This window comes from Eleginops maclovinus, chromosome 14 (assembly GCF_036324505.1).
Source record: "Eleginops maclovinus isolate JMC-PN-2008 ecotype Puerto Natales chromosome 14, JC_Emac_rtc_rv5, whole genome shotgun sequence".
Classification (NCBI taxonomy): Eukaryota; Metazoa; Chordata; class Actinopteri; order Perciformes; family Eleginopidae; genus Eleginops; species Eleginops maclovinus.
In genome coordinates, this window is record NC_086362.1 from 13,028,696 (window position 1) to 13,046,329 (window position 17,634).

Sequence of the window (17,634 nt, forward strand, 5' to 3'; positions counted from 1 at the left end):
GAAGTACAGAACACGGTAATGTCCTGTCTCTATTAGTATTAGCTTTGGTCATCGAGCTTCAAACTGACGTGTCTAAAGGTTTTTAGCTAAGGTGTATCCAAACAAGTACCAAAACACTTCCGATATCACTGTATGCAGATGACATGCTTGTATTTATCTGGTAAAATCATAATTTCTCATTTCATTCATTCAAAGAAGTTCCAAGAAAATCTAACAAATAGAGACGAATGTAAAATGACCTTACACACTCTATTTTCAATGCAATCATATAAATTACAGCTTCCATTTATTTCTGCTACAGTACGTTTACAAAATGCAAAATGAATTATTCCCTGTGGTTTACAAATAAAAGTTGATCTTGAATTGAAATCAAACGGTGAAATTTGTGTAGGCATAGTTCCATAATGCCAGAGATGATTAGAATGGAGATCCTGGGTACCTTGGAACCTTTATTATCGCAGTAAAGTCTTGAAGATTGGTTTTCCTCTGGGATCAGTTGAGTCAGTGCTGGAGTCTGAATGCAAGGCTTATCATAGAACCATTCTTCTGTTCTGAAAATCAGTTCATCCAGCCATCTGCAAAAGCTTTTGTTGCATTTTGCCCCATATTAGTTTTTCCCAAACTGTCTTCCCGATTGTCCGGTGGTCTTGTACTGTGAAGCGCTGCTGTACTGCTTATCCGGGGAGATATTGATCCTCCTCACGTTCAGCTCTGCAGCAAATGCTCTAGCCTTCTGGTAAAAGAAGAGAGAGAGCTCCCGGTCTGTTAGGAAGTTGTGGTAGATGGTGGCGAGGCGGGTGCACAGCTGCAGCTGAGACCTCTTGTTGCCCACATCCATGGCTGCAGCCAGAGCCAGGTGGTAGTAGCCTGCAGCGTCATGTGGGTCCTGTAGAGATTACAGCAACAGGTAACAGCCTGTTAGGAGTAGTTTAGTGACAATGGTTGTTGTATTTCATACCGAATGCTTGGGACGTGGGTGTCTTGACTTGGGACCTGACTAGGGACTTAGTAGGCAAGACCTAACACATAAAATGCAGACCCTTTTTTTGCAGATTATCGGAAGTGTGTTGGTAATGCTTTCTTACATGAACTCAACTCAGTAAATATGTTATAACTCTGAATTAACCCAAACAATTCTTAGGTGTATTGGTGACTAGCTTGGAAACTTATAATAAAATAGACCTGGTTAGAACAGGGCCTCAGGGTCTCATCTCAGGAACTAAACTACGAACGTAAATGACCCTCTTTGAATCCCTACCAAACCCTTCTCATTCCCAACTTGTCACATATGGACACGCATGGACATGACCATTTGGTGAGACTTTCTGACACAATGCGTAGACTTGTACTTTCCTCAGCTGTGATGCTGCACCTTGGTGGCAGTAAACATGTGGTTTAGGGTTAGGGTTGGTAATGAAGAGTTCTAGTCAAAAGTAGTCAAAATACCAAATGTGTCTAAAATCTCTTACCTTCAGGTCATAGAATATGATGTCGCCCAGTGTCTGGTACACCCGGGCATAGTACAGTGTTTCTTCGTCAAACAGCAGAGTGGTTGGACAGAGCGTCAGGGTTTTCAGGTAATAGTGTTCAGCAAGTTCATACTGTTCCAGACAGTGGAACAGGGAGGCCAGACGGTGGTAAGCCACTCGCTCATTCAGCCTATCAACTATGCGTAGAGCCAAACACAAAGATAGACATAATCATTCAGATAAAGCAAACGACTTCAAACTGTCATAGTATTTGTATGTTAAATTGTGTATCACTTCAGGAGCTTAAATACCAAATAACCACTTGCGAGAACACCATCAGATCTCATACTAATATCTTCCGGTTGCCAAATGTCATCCTTTCACACAAGTCTGATCCAATGGGCATTATATCTGCTGATACAATTCATGGTCCCCAGAGGATGGATCACTAATGACTTTCCATTTGCAAAAGATATGGATGAAAGTATTGTGACTATGTCTATCTTTTAAAAAGTGGAAAATAAAACCATAAATCACAAATCCATACCCAGTGTGATACTGATGTCCAGTGCAGTCTGAGCAAACTCCACAGCGTCCCCATACAGCTTGAGACTGAGCATCAGTTCAGTCAACTTATTACACAACCTCAGCCTGGAGCGGATGTTGTTGCTCTTCACGGCGATGGGCAAAGCGCGGTCCTTTGTGGTGGAATACACACAGGCAATTATAATCTATTTAACAGATAACCCCGCTATCACCCCAAAAAACAATAGTCATACAATTACAGTGAACGGGCTAACCTTAATGGATACAATGTGATTAAAATCAACACCAATTCATTTCAGACCATACCCTGTAGAAGGTGATAGCCTTGTCCCTGTCCTTGCTGCTGTTGAAGAAAATGTCTCCTGCAGCTTCCAGAAGCTTCAGGAGGAACTTAGTGTCTCCTGTACTCAGAGCGACATCCTGCGCTACCTGACAATGACATAAACCAAAACACTGAGTGTTAGTTCACTCGTCAACGCAGCACTTTGCAGTTTCTCCAATATGTTGTTGATAAAACACAATATTCTTCTCTTTGTGGTGGAACAAATAGACATTTAATAGTTGTGATTTCCACGCAGATGTTTTCTGACCTGAACATAAAGGTCCACCAGTTCAGTCTGCTGCACCAGGTGGTAGATCTTCCCCGCTTGCAGCCAACCATAAGCCTCCTTCTCTCTGCAGCCCAGATCGATGGAAATACCCAAACTGGTCTTGGTGCAGTCGAGAGCCGCCCTGCAGGCCCTAAAAAGGTTAAGAACTTTGATTAGACTGTTGCTCCAAACTTTAAACTCGTTGCTGATACATTCAAACAAACAACCATGATTCATTTCTCTCATATTTGTCCCACTTCAAAGGAAACTGCTCACAAAGCTAATTAAAAACGTATGGCTTTAGGGCTTACACTCACGCAAACCCTCGTTGTACGCATAATCAGTGCAACTGTTGTCTCATTTGTATATGCGTATACTTTCTACAACGACCATATGCTTATAATAACAATGCATTTTATTTATAATTGCACGCTTCATTTGAATAAACAAAAGTGCTACAGAGTAAAATACTAGCAACAAAAAATAAAAATAAACTATCTACTACACGCACGCACCACACACACACACACACACACACACACACACACACACACACACACACACACACACACACACACACACACACCGTTCTGTGCCCAGATTGAGGTAAAGCTGGCTGATGGCTTCCAGTGCTTCTCCCTCCTGTCCCCTGTCTCCTGTGTGCTGCAGCAGCTGCACCTGGTGCTTGTTGTAGATGATACACTGGGCCTGGTCGGGGCTTTCACATCCATACAGACGGCACAGGTGTCTGGTGGCAGCGAGCTGGCCTGGCAATGCGTGACATTCCAGTTCAGTTCATTGAAAAGCACTAAACAGAACAGGAGTAAATGTGTGACTTACGAACTTACAGTCTAACAGGTTGGCGTTGATAGCTAGCAGGAGAGCCCATTCATAGCATCCTTTCCCAAAGTCCAATTGATGCTGCTTCACATAGTGCTGTCCCAGCTCCAGCAGCACTGTGATGAAGTTAGCTTCATGCCCCTCTTCATCCAGCTCAGAGAAGAGCTGCACAGCCTCAGTCAGGTGTCTCTGCGCTAGTCCTTTAGCTCCAGCCTTCAGACACAACAGCCCTTCATGAGTAAGAAGAAGAAGAACAGTCACCCCACAGAACCAAAGCCAATTGGAAGAATCATGTGTTTGGAAGTCTATTTTATCTTACCTAGGTTAGCCTGAGCTACAGCCCAGTTTGGCATGTCCTCATACTCTTGGCAGATGTCAACAGCAGCCTGATAGCTCTCTGCCGCCCTCCGGAGGTCACCCATGTATCGAAGTGCAACACCACGCATGTTGAGGACCACGCCTATATGTTAAATTCGAGACATTTACTTTAGCTGTGTGAAACAGCCTGTTTTCAAATCAGTTTTTGCCTTACCCTCACTGTTTTTCAATGAAGATACATCTTTAAAAAGCCTGCAAATGTCTTCAGTGCAGACCTACGTATAGTGCTACTGCTGTGTACATCAGTAAAGAGCAGCACATACGTAGTAGTACTTCTGCAAAATCATAATAACTGTTGGGTTATAACTTTAAGCTTGGAAAATAACTTTTCCAAGGATCCCATATTTTTCTAGGACTCAGGAGTATTACATCAGGAACAGGGTCGGCATGTTGTTTTACTGCCACAGTTCCTAGAAGAAGTTCCTTAAAAATAACTTTTTGTTTATAGTAAATAGTGCAAGAAGGCCAGGGCAATCGTTCATAGGATGCAATGATTATTTCATCTTAAGACTAGCTTAGTTTAGCAAGGTACTAGATTGCTGGTTTCAGTGAACAATATCAGTATTTCACTTTTAGTTCAAAATTGGAGCTGAAGTGACTCCTCAGTTACTAAAAATATTAACTTGCACCATGGCTTCCTAAACCCTCTGACTGTTTTATTAAAAACATTAAGAAATCCACAGACCTTCCTGAGGGGTAGTGCAGTGTTCTGGCATGGAAGCTAGAACCGTGTCCAGGACGTCCAAAGCAACATCTGGCTGATTATTGTCAATGTGAAGCCATGCAAGCCAGATCAGAGCACTGTTTCTTTCTGGGACGGAGATGCGGAGTGAGGGCGCACTGCTGTTGATCAGAGTATGCATGTGGCAGATAGCGTGTCCAACCATTAAGTTCATGTAAAACAGTTGGCTGAGACAGACAGTAATCCGATGGGCCAGAACATGGCATTGATCACTTCCTCCTCCTTGGATTATAGAAGAAACGGCTTGGTGTAAATATGGAGCCACTTGAGGTGGGATGGATGCTTCCTGTTCTGTGATCCCACACAGTCTGTTGATATTGTCCATAGCTAGAACCATGCTGCTAAGGCAGTCCGTCAGTGTAGCAGAGCTCTGCAGAGAAGCTCCCCTGGCTGAACTGACACTGAGGTGAGGAAGATGGAGTTCGCTGTAGATCCTTCCCAGCGTGAGGTATTCGCGAGAGATTCCACATGTTCTTGGAGCTTCACCACAAAGAACAATTAGTCTTTCAAGATAAGGAACAACTCGCACCCCTTCAGCATGAGTCCAGTGGTGCTTCGCCAAAAGGTAACAAGCCCGGGCCTCTGCCATTTTGTTGTGAGATAGAACAGCTTTCTTGAGGATGTATTTGAGAGCGGAGTTGTCCTCTAAACATGCCAGGCAGTCTGGGATTCCAAATAGCAAGGCAACAAGTCGCTCGGCCAGAACAAAGAAACTCTCAGTGTTTTTCTGCAGAAGGTATATGGCAACCAGCCTTGAATAGATGCTGGCCAACAACCTGAGATCTGTGAAGCCTTCTCGTGGCACACTGAGGGCTTCTTCAAAGTAAACCCGGGCCTGGCTGAACTTCAACCTCCCAGCACAAAGTTTACCCAACAGAAAGCACAACCGAGTCTGTGGCCAATAAAGTCGTTTCTTCCTGGCTGTTTCCCTAGCAACACCCAGGAAGGCAATCAGCTCATCCTCGTCCGAGTGACCGGTGAAGGTGGAAGAGGACAGGAGTTCTGAACCCAGTCCATACAGGACGCCAAACTCTGCTTTGTAGTCTCGTCCCTCCAAAAAAGAGAAGAGGGGTATGAAGTTCTCTGACTCGTTGTTTCCTTCTACAACTGGGTGGACTGTGAAACAGGGAGGGCTTGGAGGTTTTGCTTCTGTTGCAAGGTCCGGTTTCTCTTGAGTCCCGTTAACGGTCACTACGGGATATGGTGATGAGAGTTTTCCTTGATCAAGGATCCTCTGAATATTTCTCTTTAGGTCAGTCTGAGTATCAACGTTGCTTGAAGAGCTGACTGCAAAATGAGAATCAGAAATAGAGAATATGAAATACAGAGTAGACGATACTTTCAGATATCATTTACTGTAGATGTCAATACTTACGAAATGCTTTAGTTTCAGAGTCTTTGTGATGGATGAGATCTGAGATTGAACGAAAACAGAGTACAAAAAGAGAATGAGAGAACACCCTGAACCTCAATAACTGCTATAAAGGATAGTCTATCTGGACGTGGTATAGGTCTGATTGAATCCTAATGACTTTTTCCTTGATTACCAACATTTTTTTATTAACTATGTAAACCAGTTTCTGAAATTTGGCACAAAAATGCATGTCATCTACAGGAGGAATTTCAGAAACTTTGATGTCACTCTGGCTAACTACTGTTTTAGAAGGCACCGACATTCAATGTCACCCTGCAGGTTGGGGCAGCATATCAGAACATGCTCAGACATGCTTGTTTTACTTTAGGCAATGGCAACACATTTTGTAGTTTTGCTTGAAATAATTGTTGGGTTTTTGTACATGACATAATTCTGGGGTGACCTTTGAGTTTGAACCATTTATGTCTCACCAAGTTTGTATTTATGACCAGTATCATTATGGGATTTCTTCTTCAATAACGCAGTAGTTTCCTCTATGACGTTGTCCTCTTGCAGACTGAAGAGTGTTTCTTCCTCTCCGTCCAAAAAAATATCTTCTGACCTGCAAAAGTGACCACTTAAGAATAAGATGTTTATGTACTCTATTGCAAAACAATGTAGCAACGGCTAACACTGGAATATTGGTCGAACTCACTCGGTAATGTCAGGCGAGGGTTTTACCAGGCTTGTCTTGACCAGACCCACTTCTCCTGTCGCCTCCTTCCTCCCTGTGAACCATTCAAAACAAGACACCAGAAGTCCCACGATGATGATGCGATCACCAGGGGCCACGCTCAGCTCATCTGGGCCCCCAGCATCATACTCCATTGTGGCAAGACAGGTTCCTCTGGCTGAACAAAAGAGGAAGAATAAACTGCCAGTTTAAATGTGTAAACTGAAGAATTGATGCTGAAATGCCAGCTGAAGTACAGTGGAGGTTTCAGAAGAGCTAACTGAAAAAACTGAACTGTTGACTTTAATTAAATGTATTATGTAAACAGATTTCACTCTACTGTTTTAGGTTAGTTAAAGCAATAATATTAAGTTTAAAAAAATGGTTCAACTTAATATTATTGCTTTCAACTAACAAGATTGATTATACAATAATTAAAGTCAACGTTTCAGTTTTTTCTGTGCTGAATATGTTTTTTGTATTACTCAAATGTGAAAATCTGTGACCTTAAAGGACTTGAAGTGTCAGTTGATGACAGTACAGAGGGATGATATCCTCTCAGTTGAATTGTTAAAGACCAAAGCAGTTGAAATGTCAGTTGTGGAGAAAGGCAACATTTTTCCAAGAAATACTAAACAGCTTAGAATTTAAAGAAAAATAGAGGCTTATTGAAATGATTGTAGCAACAGGAAGTGAAACGGCATTTCAAAGATTTAGGCAATATGTAAGTAAGGTGGCTGACAGGTACAAACGTGTTACAGCGGCACAAAACCTCCTTTAGGAGAAACGCGCTGCAGCTTCAGAAACGATGCAAATATAAAAACACAAATGTGCCAAAAGACATTTCAAAGACATCTTCACCAACTTGGTATAACATGTGCAGGGTTTACTTAAAATGCTGCATTAATTATCCACTGCAAATACAAAACGCTGCAATTAAACACGCTGCATTACAAAAGAGATCCTACAATGAAAAAAAAGAATGCTACGTATACAAAACGCTGCAAATATAAAACAGTGCAAATAAAAAATGTGGCAAGAAGCCACAGGAACCAGGGGAAACTCAAATGTGAGGCACACAGCTTTGACCGGAGTCTGATAAAGTATGAGCGGACACTTCATTGTATGTGTGGCGTTTCATCCATGCAGCACTTTTTGTAAACGCTGCGCACATGTTGTGAGTTTGGCGAAGATGTTTCTTCATATGCATGTGTATTGGCACATTTGTGTCTTAATATTTGCATCGTTTCTGAAGCTGCAGCGCCTTTCTTCGAATGGAATTGTTTTCGAGCGTTTGCATCCGTCAGCCACCGTATTTAATCAAGTTGTGTCACCTTAAACACAAGCCCTCAATAACAAGGTGAGTTAAGTCATAATTCAAACATACTCTTTATTTTAACAGGGAAAATAAACTGTACTTACCAAACTGCAGGGGGAAGTCACAGGAGGGTTTCCCATCACCAACTAAAATGCCCTCTGCACAGGATTTGAGAAACCACCTGTGTTCAGACGGTATCATGGGAGAACTTTATACTTTACTGTTTGTTCACAGATCAGTGAGACATGACACAACCACGTGTATGAGACTGTATTGAGCGAGTCCCTCGTGTGACTTACTGATAAAAAGGGACGACCGGCTCCAGAACGGGTTTGGGTGCAGTGCCTCGGCCTCCATCAGCCAGGCAGAGGACGGTCCACCCTGAGCCCAGGAAGGGAGGCTCAAACTGGGCTATATCTCCCTGCTCCAGGTACAGGTCCCCTCCAGAGGTGGAGCTGTCAAACATCTGGTTGGTGCTACAACTAGCAAAGAAAGAGCCTGAAGACAGAGTTCATTTGAAAAGTCAGCATGTCATATATTTCTTCATTTATAAATGTTCAGTTGCTTTGATTCACTGGACTGTTGTGAGGTAGTTGTTGATTTAAATCAGTGTTTTTCAACCTGTTTTGAGCTGCAGTACACTTTTTATAATTAAGACCCAGCAGCAACTAAAAAGGTTCCTAAACGACACATTTTCCTTTTATATTTCCTTTGACCACCATGCTGAATTTGGTCCAAGCGCATCACTGAATTCTACTGCCTTAAATTAACATTATCATTTTAGCGCTACCTATTGCCACCCACTGGCATTGAAGGGTATACAATTACTAAGCCTGCCTCTACATTTTAGACATAGACACTCAACAATGTTTTGCAACAACTAAATTAGATTAATTGAAATCAGAACATTTTCCTCTGGTTTAAGTACAGCTCTTGGGTACGTAACGTTTCAACTTTCTCAGCTTTTATAGGGCACTGCTCGATGCTGTTAATGTGGTCACCTACCTTCCTGCATGAGGATGCCTTTGTAGATCAGGTGGAGAGTTTCCTCCTGAACGGAAACCTCGATCCTGATGTCCTCCTCCAGAGAACTGAGCCAAAACTTCTGGTCTAACAACAGATTCTCCATACACCGACCCAGGAAACCTGCAGCACAGGAGGAGAAAGGCATATTATGAACAGACTCATCTGTAACACACTTTCTAAAAACTAATTACCGGCATCATTTTCGCTAGCAGCAGCAATGAGGTTATTAGCATTATCATAGTCAGAAACATAAACAATACAATTACAACAAAAAATGACAACAATTCTCTCATTTGCACTTTGCTTACCTATTGTGTAATACGTGGTGAACTTCCATATTTCTTCAAATGTTTTGAATGTGACAAAAATTATATTTTCTTCACTGTTGATGGAGATCAGATGAGTAGACAGCTCCTGTAGACAGAAAAAAAAATAGGATTTATTCACTTTATTGACATTTTGGTGTGCAGAGAAGCTTTTTCTTGAAATATTTCAAAGGAATCAGAATCAGAATCAGAATCAGAAACGGAATCAGGTTTATTGCCAAGTAGGTTAACACATACGAGGAATTTGTTCTGGTGTTATAGTGTATACATACACAAATAAAACAGAAACTGGAGCTGTGATGAGAAACTAGATAAAGATACGTTAAAAATATAGGAATATTTACATCCAATATGGTTGAAATATAAGTATACGATATATATATAAGATTGGAATAACATATGTGCATTTACAATGTGCAATGTGCAGAATTCAGACGGATGTGCAGTACTGACAGTATTATATTCATTTATTTGAATATGATCTTATTTTGTTTCAAGCGTCACCATCATGTTATGAATTCATTCTTCAAATAAGTCAAATGTAAAGGTTTGACGTAGTGCCACGATTCCAAAATGATTCAACAATAAACATTACTAAACAACTTCTACACCTGAAATGAATTTGTGTATTTAGCCATAATAAAGAGCAAAATGCATTATTAAGGAGTGGCTTAAGAAGTTTCTTTGGATACTCAGATATTAAAGGTCAACCTTAACCAATATGAAATGAACTATAACTTCTGTAAAAGTAGATTCACCTTTTGAGTAATTGTTCATGCAAGCTAGCAGAACATGCTGTTTTCAGCCTCTCAAATATACTGTATAGATTTCCTTTCTTCTCTGTTCTATAACGTATGATACTGAATTTCTTTTGGTTTTGGATATTGGTGATGTTTTAGCTACAATTCTAACACAAAACTAAAAGCCACTAGAATGCAGGTCTGCAAACCCAGTGGACTGGCAGCCTTTACAAACCGACTCATTCATAGTTTGTGGAGAAACTGGACTCTTGTACAGCGTAAAAGGCCAGGAGTGTGTGTGTGTGTGTGTGTGTGTGTGTGTGTGTGTGTGTGTGTGTGTGTGTGTGTGTGTGTGTGTGTGTGAGCTGTACCGTGAACAGAGCGTTGACCTCGGTGCTGTCAGCCTGCAGAATGCGCAGTTTCCCTCTCAGCATTTCCTGTGTCTGCTCGTCTGCAGGAAGACGCTCCGGACCCCGGACCACATCCAGCAGCACGGGCAGAGCTGAACACACACACACACACACACACACACACACACACACACACACACACACACACACACACACACACACATTTAATTAAAATGACTATAAATGTCATGTTTGAGGTACTTTCCATAACTGTGTCACTTGCAACCAGTGGGGGAAGGTAACTAAGTACATTTACTCAAGTACTGTACCTAAAAAATATATGTTGTTGTACTTTCTTTGAGTTTTTCCACATTATGCCATTTTATACTTTTATTTCACTGCGTTACATATGCAAATGTTGAACTTTTTACTCCACTACACTTATTTTGTCTTATTTAGTAACTAGTTACTTTGCAGATTTATGTTATTAATAAAAAATGTAAATCAAGTAATCCATTATCATCTATTATTATATTATGCTATCCGGCAGTATATAGAGTAATTAAAATAAATACCTATTTGACCAACCAAATTAATATAATGCAATCATTTAAAATAGTATACTGCTTAATTACAAAACAAGTCATTTTACTTTTGGTACTCAAAGTGTTTTTGATGCTAATACCTTTGTACTTTTACCTCACTATTTTTACACTGGTGTATTGATATTTTTACTTTAGCACTTTATTACTTCTTCCACGTCTGCTTGCAACAACTTCATAAATGTAAAATACTGAATTACTGGAGTACCCTGTTCGTTGCCCAGTTTGCATGGGAATGATCACATAGCATGTAAAGGTGTCCATGTGACCGCAAAGGTAACTGTGGGTGAGTTATAGGTGCTATAAGGAGACCAGGAAGTGGTTATTACCCCGTTTAAATGTTACTTTAATTACCTAGCTACTCAGTAAACCTGCATAAAAAAGGTCAACTGCAATAAAGTACATCTGCATGAGTGTTTTAAAGAAATCAAATGCAGGTAGATGAAACTATCTAACTTGTTAATGTTTGCAACACAAAAAAAGAATGACCTAAGAAAACAACCACAGTGTTACAATAAAGGTACGTTTAATCAAATACAAATAATATTTGGATGATAATAGTGTTTGAGCTCCTCCAGCTATCTGAACTCATCTTGTGATTTTAGATGATGGTGACGCTTTGATCACCTGACAGATTAATAAGTGACTTCAGAGGAACTCACAGGTTCAAGGTATAAACCTCCTTACATTCTCCCACATGACTTTCCACTGAGGTCACTTTATTTTCACTCGTGTCATGTGATCTCTTGTGACTCGTCAACATTTTATGATTCATTTTTTTACACGTAAATATGCTCTGCATGCAAGGGGCGACTAGCAGGAGTTCAGTGCCCCATTGTTATTTCTCTGGGAAATAATATGAAATATGGAATGATAACATTAAGAGTCTACAGCCACTGTGAGGCTGCATCGGCACAGCTGCAGGTGGAAGAAGTACTCAGATCTTAGATACTTAAACCAAAGTAATAATATCTCAGTCTAAAACTACTCTGATCAAGGTAAAGGTCCTGCATTCAAAATGTTATTCAAGTAAAAGTACAAGAGTATAAGCAGCAGAATATACTTAGGTTCCAAATCTAAAAGTATGCATTATCCCCCCAAAAATAACATATCATTGGTTGATAATTAGTAATGCATTGACGTGTCTATCAGTTTATTTTGCAGTCGTTAAGGGATGACATAACATTATTAACTGTTTACACTGCTAGGTATTTCTATCCATAATAGTACATCATAGTGTATTAGTTGATTTTATTTTTGTATTAATATTAAAACTGTGCAAAAGGTTACTCGTAACTCAATTTTCAAATAAATCGAGTCAAAAGTTGAATATTTGCTGTGAAATGTTGTGGAGTATAAAGGAGTATAATACGAAACTGCTCAAGTAAAATACATGTTTCTCAAAACGTACAGAACATTACTTGAGTATATTTACTTAGTTACTTTCCACCACTCCACAGCGGTGCTTTGAGCTAAATGCTAACTGTAGCATGCTAACAATGCTTTCATGCCGCTGTTAAGCAGGTATGACGTCTACCATCCTAGCTTAGCGCGTTATGCATGCTAACATTTGTAGGAGTTGACGAAAGTGTAAGGTCCTCTCAAGTTAACTTGTTTTTTTTGTTGCCATTTTGTAATTCCTGTCTTATTTATTCCTCACATCTCGTTTCAGATTCACCCCTCCCGGTGATGGTTCCTTACCTGTGTAAGTCTCACCTGTGCCCCAGTATCATCCCTCTCCCTGTGTATAGTGTGTCCCCATTTCCCTCTTTGCCAGTTCGTCTTTGTACCTCCGAGTCCAGCGTTCCAGCAGTTTTCATTCACATATCATTTACCTGACATTTCCTTGACCAGGTCTTGCCTACTCCTCATCTGTTTTGATTTCCTGTCTGACTGATCCACTGTGTACCGGTCTTTGCCAAGTATAGACTGTCTCTTTCCAAACTAAAGCCTGTGTTTCTGAGTCGAGCTGTTGATTCTTTGGCCTGAGCTCATTTCGGATGTTCCACTTGGGTGTTATTTGGTCGTGTCTAGATGGAATCAGTTGATCCTTTTGTGAGATGGTTAGCTGTGATTAGCAACGGTTAGCCATTTGAAAAACTTTAACTATTCAATTCCCACAAATGGTTAAGGTTAGGATAGTTGGCTCGATGGTGACCCTTATTATGCAAAGCTCTAGCATAGACATTGAGACTAGGCCTCAAAACATCAGAAAAGATAACCAGACAGCTAGTCTTTCCAAAGTTTTTGAAGGTCTAGAGAAACCATCTGGACAGGACTGGTTATGTCGTTCATGACGTTACCTGTTGGGAAGTTTTCATCACATATCGAGACAGTTCTCTTCAGACTGGCAGAATTTCTGGAGAATCCACGCACTGTTAGAAACATAAAGAAGCAAATTTGACCAAAATGGAAAGAGGCTTACATATATTTTAAGCACAGAACTTGTGGCTTCTTTATCTTGAAAATTGTGTTAGGCAGCTTCAAGGTTGGTCTGTTCTGTTGATGAGAAAGTGATCATTAAAGTAATCGTATGTATGTTATTTAGCGTCCCTGCACAGTTTATGTGTGTGCAGAGTTTGTTTTCACATTTTATCTGCTTAACTTTAAATGTCAGTTTAACACCTGGGCATATCAGCAGCAATGTTGACACCACAACTTGTTTGGATCCAGTAGGCTGCACAAGTGTGTTATGGGAAGCTGAATTATCCAGTGCACGCTACGTTAAGTCCAGCATTACAACAAATACTATAATATTAATAGATTATTGATCTTTAAATTCATTTTAAAGGTTGTTAAATCATATAATTATAGCTAACTACACTTTTCTTATTCAAATGCAGTGCTTAAAACTGGTGTGGAGGGGATTTACAATATATTTGAATGGATTAGGGATAGAATAACTTTAAACCATAGCCTGCTTTAATTAAGATTTGTGTTATTATGGTGGATAAACAGGGATAGCTAATCTTTTATTTTGTCCATCCGCCAATTAAAACTGGTTTATTATAGATAGTAAGTGTACTTCTGAAATCCACAAATAATTTAACTATTAGATCACAACTAAAAATGATCACATCATATCGCACCTATAGTAAAAGTATTAGAAGTATGAGTACAGATACCTATTCTGCTGTGCTGGTGCGATTTCTCGTCCCGGTTCTGGCCGTCTGTAGAGTTCTCTCTCCGGTACCTGCGGATCCCGGTGTCTCGGTCCGTCCGGGACGACATGTCCGATATAAGCGCACAGTCCTCCGGTGATCAGTCAACACCTTACCGTCACATGCTCTGCACGGTGCGGCCAACTGAACTTCTCTCCGCATAAGAAGCAACATCTAGCTGACCCCATAACATCCTGATGTTCCCTTTCAAAATAAAAGTCCCAGTGACCTCAGCTGACCTATAACAGAGGTAGGAAGTAACTATAAGTACATTCATTCAAGTGATGTTTTAAATGGTGTATTTTTACTCCACTACATGTATTTAATCCCTTTAGTTACTTTACAGATCTGGATTAATGATGGTAAATATAATCAGCCCTTAAATCAGACTTTAGTTCACCTGCAGTAAATTCAGCAGCTACCCTGCAGTATACAAAGCCATTCAAACTAGCTGCACCTTTACCAGCTCTGAGAACACTTTAATGATCAATAATTATAATCAAAAGATCTCACATATGTTATTGACATTTTAACATTTATTTAGTAACATTTTGAATGCAGGTCTTTTACTGTAACAGAGTATTCCTACACTCTGGTACTTCTACTTTTACTCAGTAAAGCAAGAGTACTTCTCCCACCTCAGACTATAAGCAAGTGGCTTCCTATTCTATAAGTCTTTAGTTTTATTGTGACGTACAATTCTTTCAGGTCAATCAAAAGAAGAGCTGCTGTATTATTACATTCGAAAGTTTGCATCTTATTTTTTAATTATACATTATTGGAATTCATATTTGAATACAACTAAATTGCCTGTGCTATGTTTACAGGTCACACTGAATATGTGGTTTGTTATCTACTGATATAATGGTAAATACGTTGTGTTATAATTCCGCAAAAAAAATGGATACTAACGCTGCGAGTGAGATTCAATATTTTAAATGTGACAGATAATAATCATTCTCTCATTCAAACCTTGTTGTTTGTAATGTAAAAAAGAATAATGGATAACCAGTATAATATTCCTACAAATGTTATTAATAGTTTCTGTATATTTTCTTCTTTTTACTTAGTCATGATTTCTTTTATTATTTCACATTTCATTTTCAAAACTTTTTTAGTGTTTAAAAACGCTTTGATATTTATTGTTATATTCACCTATTTCTTTTTTTACTGATTTGTGTCATTATGTATGTTTGTTGAGTGTTCTATTGTGTGAAGTGTGTGCTAAATTAGAAGTAGCTGGTGGTAGATTTCCGACGGCACCAACACTCCCCCCCACACCAGTGAACATCCAGGGAGTGGACATAGAGATTGTGAAATCCTAAAAATACCTGGGTGTTCATCTGAACAACAAACTGGACTGGTCCGACAACTCTGCTGCTCTGTGCAAGAAGGGACAGAGCAGACTCTTTCTGCTAAGGAGACTGAGGTACTAACAGACTAATAAAGAAGGCCAGCTCTGTCCTAGGGAGTCCTCTGGACACTGTGGAGGTGGTGGGAGACAAGAGAATGGCAGCCAAGCTGTCCTCCCTGCTGGACAATGTGTCCAACCCCCTCCAGGACACCCTGTCCGCACTGTGCAGCTCCTTCAGTGACAGGCTGCTGCATGCACGGTGTCTCACGGAGAGATACAGCAGGTCTCTGCTATATCTCCTTCAGGATGTGTATTTTGTAAATTGTGTGTTTTTCTTTATCTTGATCATTTTTTTTTAAATGCATATTTTCTTTTGTAAAGCTATCTTTGGCTCTGTTGCTGATGTAGCAAATTTAAATTTCTCCTCTGTGAGACCAATACATGGATTTCTAATTCTGATTCTGAAAATGTACTATATTTGTTATTCACTCAAAACCTCACGCTTTTATTTTGAAATCACATTCACTCAATTTCCTGTTTTACTTCAGTTACTTGAATGATAATCTTTGGTATAATGCTGACAGCCTTAACCCATATCTCATTGGTTCTGTTGGTGGTATAACTTGTGATTTTATTGACGTTTCATTCATTCTGATACTTATTCAAATAGGAAGATCCTTCTTTAACTTTTATTTTTTCGATTCAAGTAGGCCTATTAATGGCTCCTAAAATCCCTTCTCAGATTTCAAGTGTGTGGTTTTGGGTTAATAATCACTCACTCAACAAATAAAGCTCTTTCCATTACCGAATCCCTGAATGGCACACAGGGCTTCATCCATGCCCTTACATTCAGAAAGAAATATAACCAAAGAACGTTCTCATTTTCTCTTTTTATCCTATTCTTTATAAAGTTTGTCTGTGTGTTTGATCCAGAGTGTGTGTTTCCCTCAAACATGTGCAGGAACACACTCAGCATTTCCTGTCCTCGGTCAGTTCCCCTGTCAGCTTGGAGCAGCAGTGTTGTTCTAAAACAGGAGAAGCACTCAGGAATTTATGACAGCAGCTTACAGACACAAGCACAAATACATGGTGGCTCAGCACTACAAATTCTGCAAGATGTCATATAATACTAACTTGATTACATTTTTACTCCACACACACAGTAGTTGTCACATGACAAAGTGGTGACATGTCTTTATATGTGTGTGAATCCCTGATATACTGCTACTTTATTTCAGACATGGTTATTTTTGTATTGAATTCACAAATTGATAATTAACATCAAATGTACAAGTCCTTTTAACACTCCTTGGGGTTAACCTCCTTTAGTTCACGGTCATTGTATCCATCCACACAATTCAAAATAGTGATTGTGTAGCTTTCAAAAGGCTGCAAAAAACAAGTAACAGTGTGTTTTTAATCTTGAAAAAATGAATTTAGAAGAATTTAGGGTATAAGCGCAGTATTGGGACTTGTACCAAAATAATCAAGTGTCGTTCAATTTAACTATAACTAATTTATAACTCATTCAGAAAAACATTTGAAGCTGTCAGGTTGTGAAAAAACCCTTTAGAACTATGAGGAATGTGATGGCCATACCTTTACTTCCTTTGGAGCTACCAGATTTGATTACATATTAACCTTTATAACCGCAAAGGTGTTGGCTTATTAGATTAGCCTACTGATAACTGCGTTACCATGAAACTCTGCTGTCACAAGGACAAACGCAATAGCTCTGTTAAACACCGCTCCATAGCTTATCTTTTCTTAACTGGACTTAACTTCTCACTGTACATTTTACATTTAGATAATATGCCATTCCTGCACAATAAATGTAAATAATACTTTTATAATGTGTTAGCCCGTCAATGGTGTTTTATTTCTCAGATAGTTTACATCTTTATTCTCAGATTCAACTTTTTTATTTGAACTATTTTCTCCTATTTTGAAATGTTGTATAATTGTGGATTTTCTACTCTTTTTATATATTTCTAATTATGTGCAAATTACTTGTTTTACATGCTGCTGCAACAAAAACAAAAAAAAAACAATTTAAGATTAATGAAGTATAAAAACCCAATTTAGGATTAATGAAGTATATCTTA

The 17,634-nt window shown here is 39.5% G+C and overlaps 1 protein-coding gene across 1 annotated transcript; it reads right to left on the reverse strand.

Moving 5' to 3' along the window:
* Positions 1-135: 135 nt before the first annotated feature.
* LOC134876266 (SH3 domain and tetratricopeptide repeat-containing protein 1) lies at positions 136-14,325 on the reverse strand. Its single transcript, XM_063901246.1, has 19 exons — positions 14,140-14,325; positions 13,318-13,389; positions 10,434-10,564; positions 9,305-9,410; positions 8,976-9,116; positions 8,270-8,468; positions 8,075-8,151; positions 6,635-6,830; positions 6,411-6,541; positions 5,941-5,979; positions 4,509-5,852; positions 3,765-3,905; positions 3,454-3,675; positions 3,192-3,372; positions 2,606-2,756; positions 2,322-2,444; positions 2,017-2,167; positions 1,470-1,666; positions 136-886 (listed from the first exon to the last, which is right to left on the reverse strand). The coding sequence occupies exons 1-19, from the start codon at positions 14,243-14,245 to the stop codon at positions 608-610; spliced, it is 3,987 nt and encodes a 1,328-aa protein (XP_063757316.1). The 5' UTR covers positions 14,246-14,325; the 3' UTR covers positions 136-607.
* Positions 14,326-17,634: the final 3,309 nt, after the last annotated feature.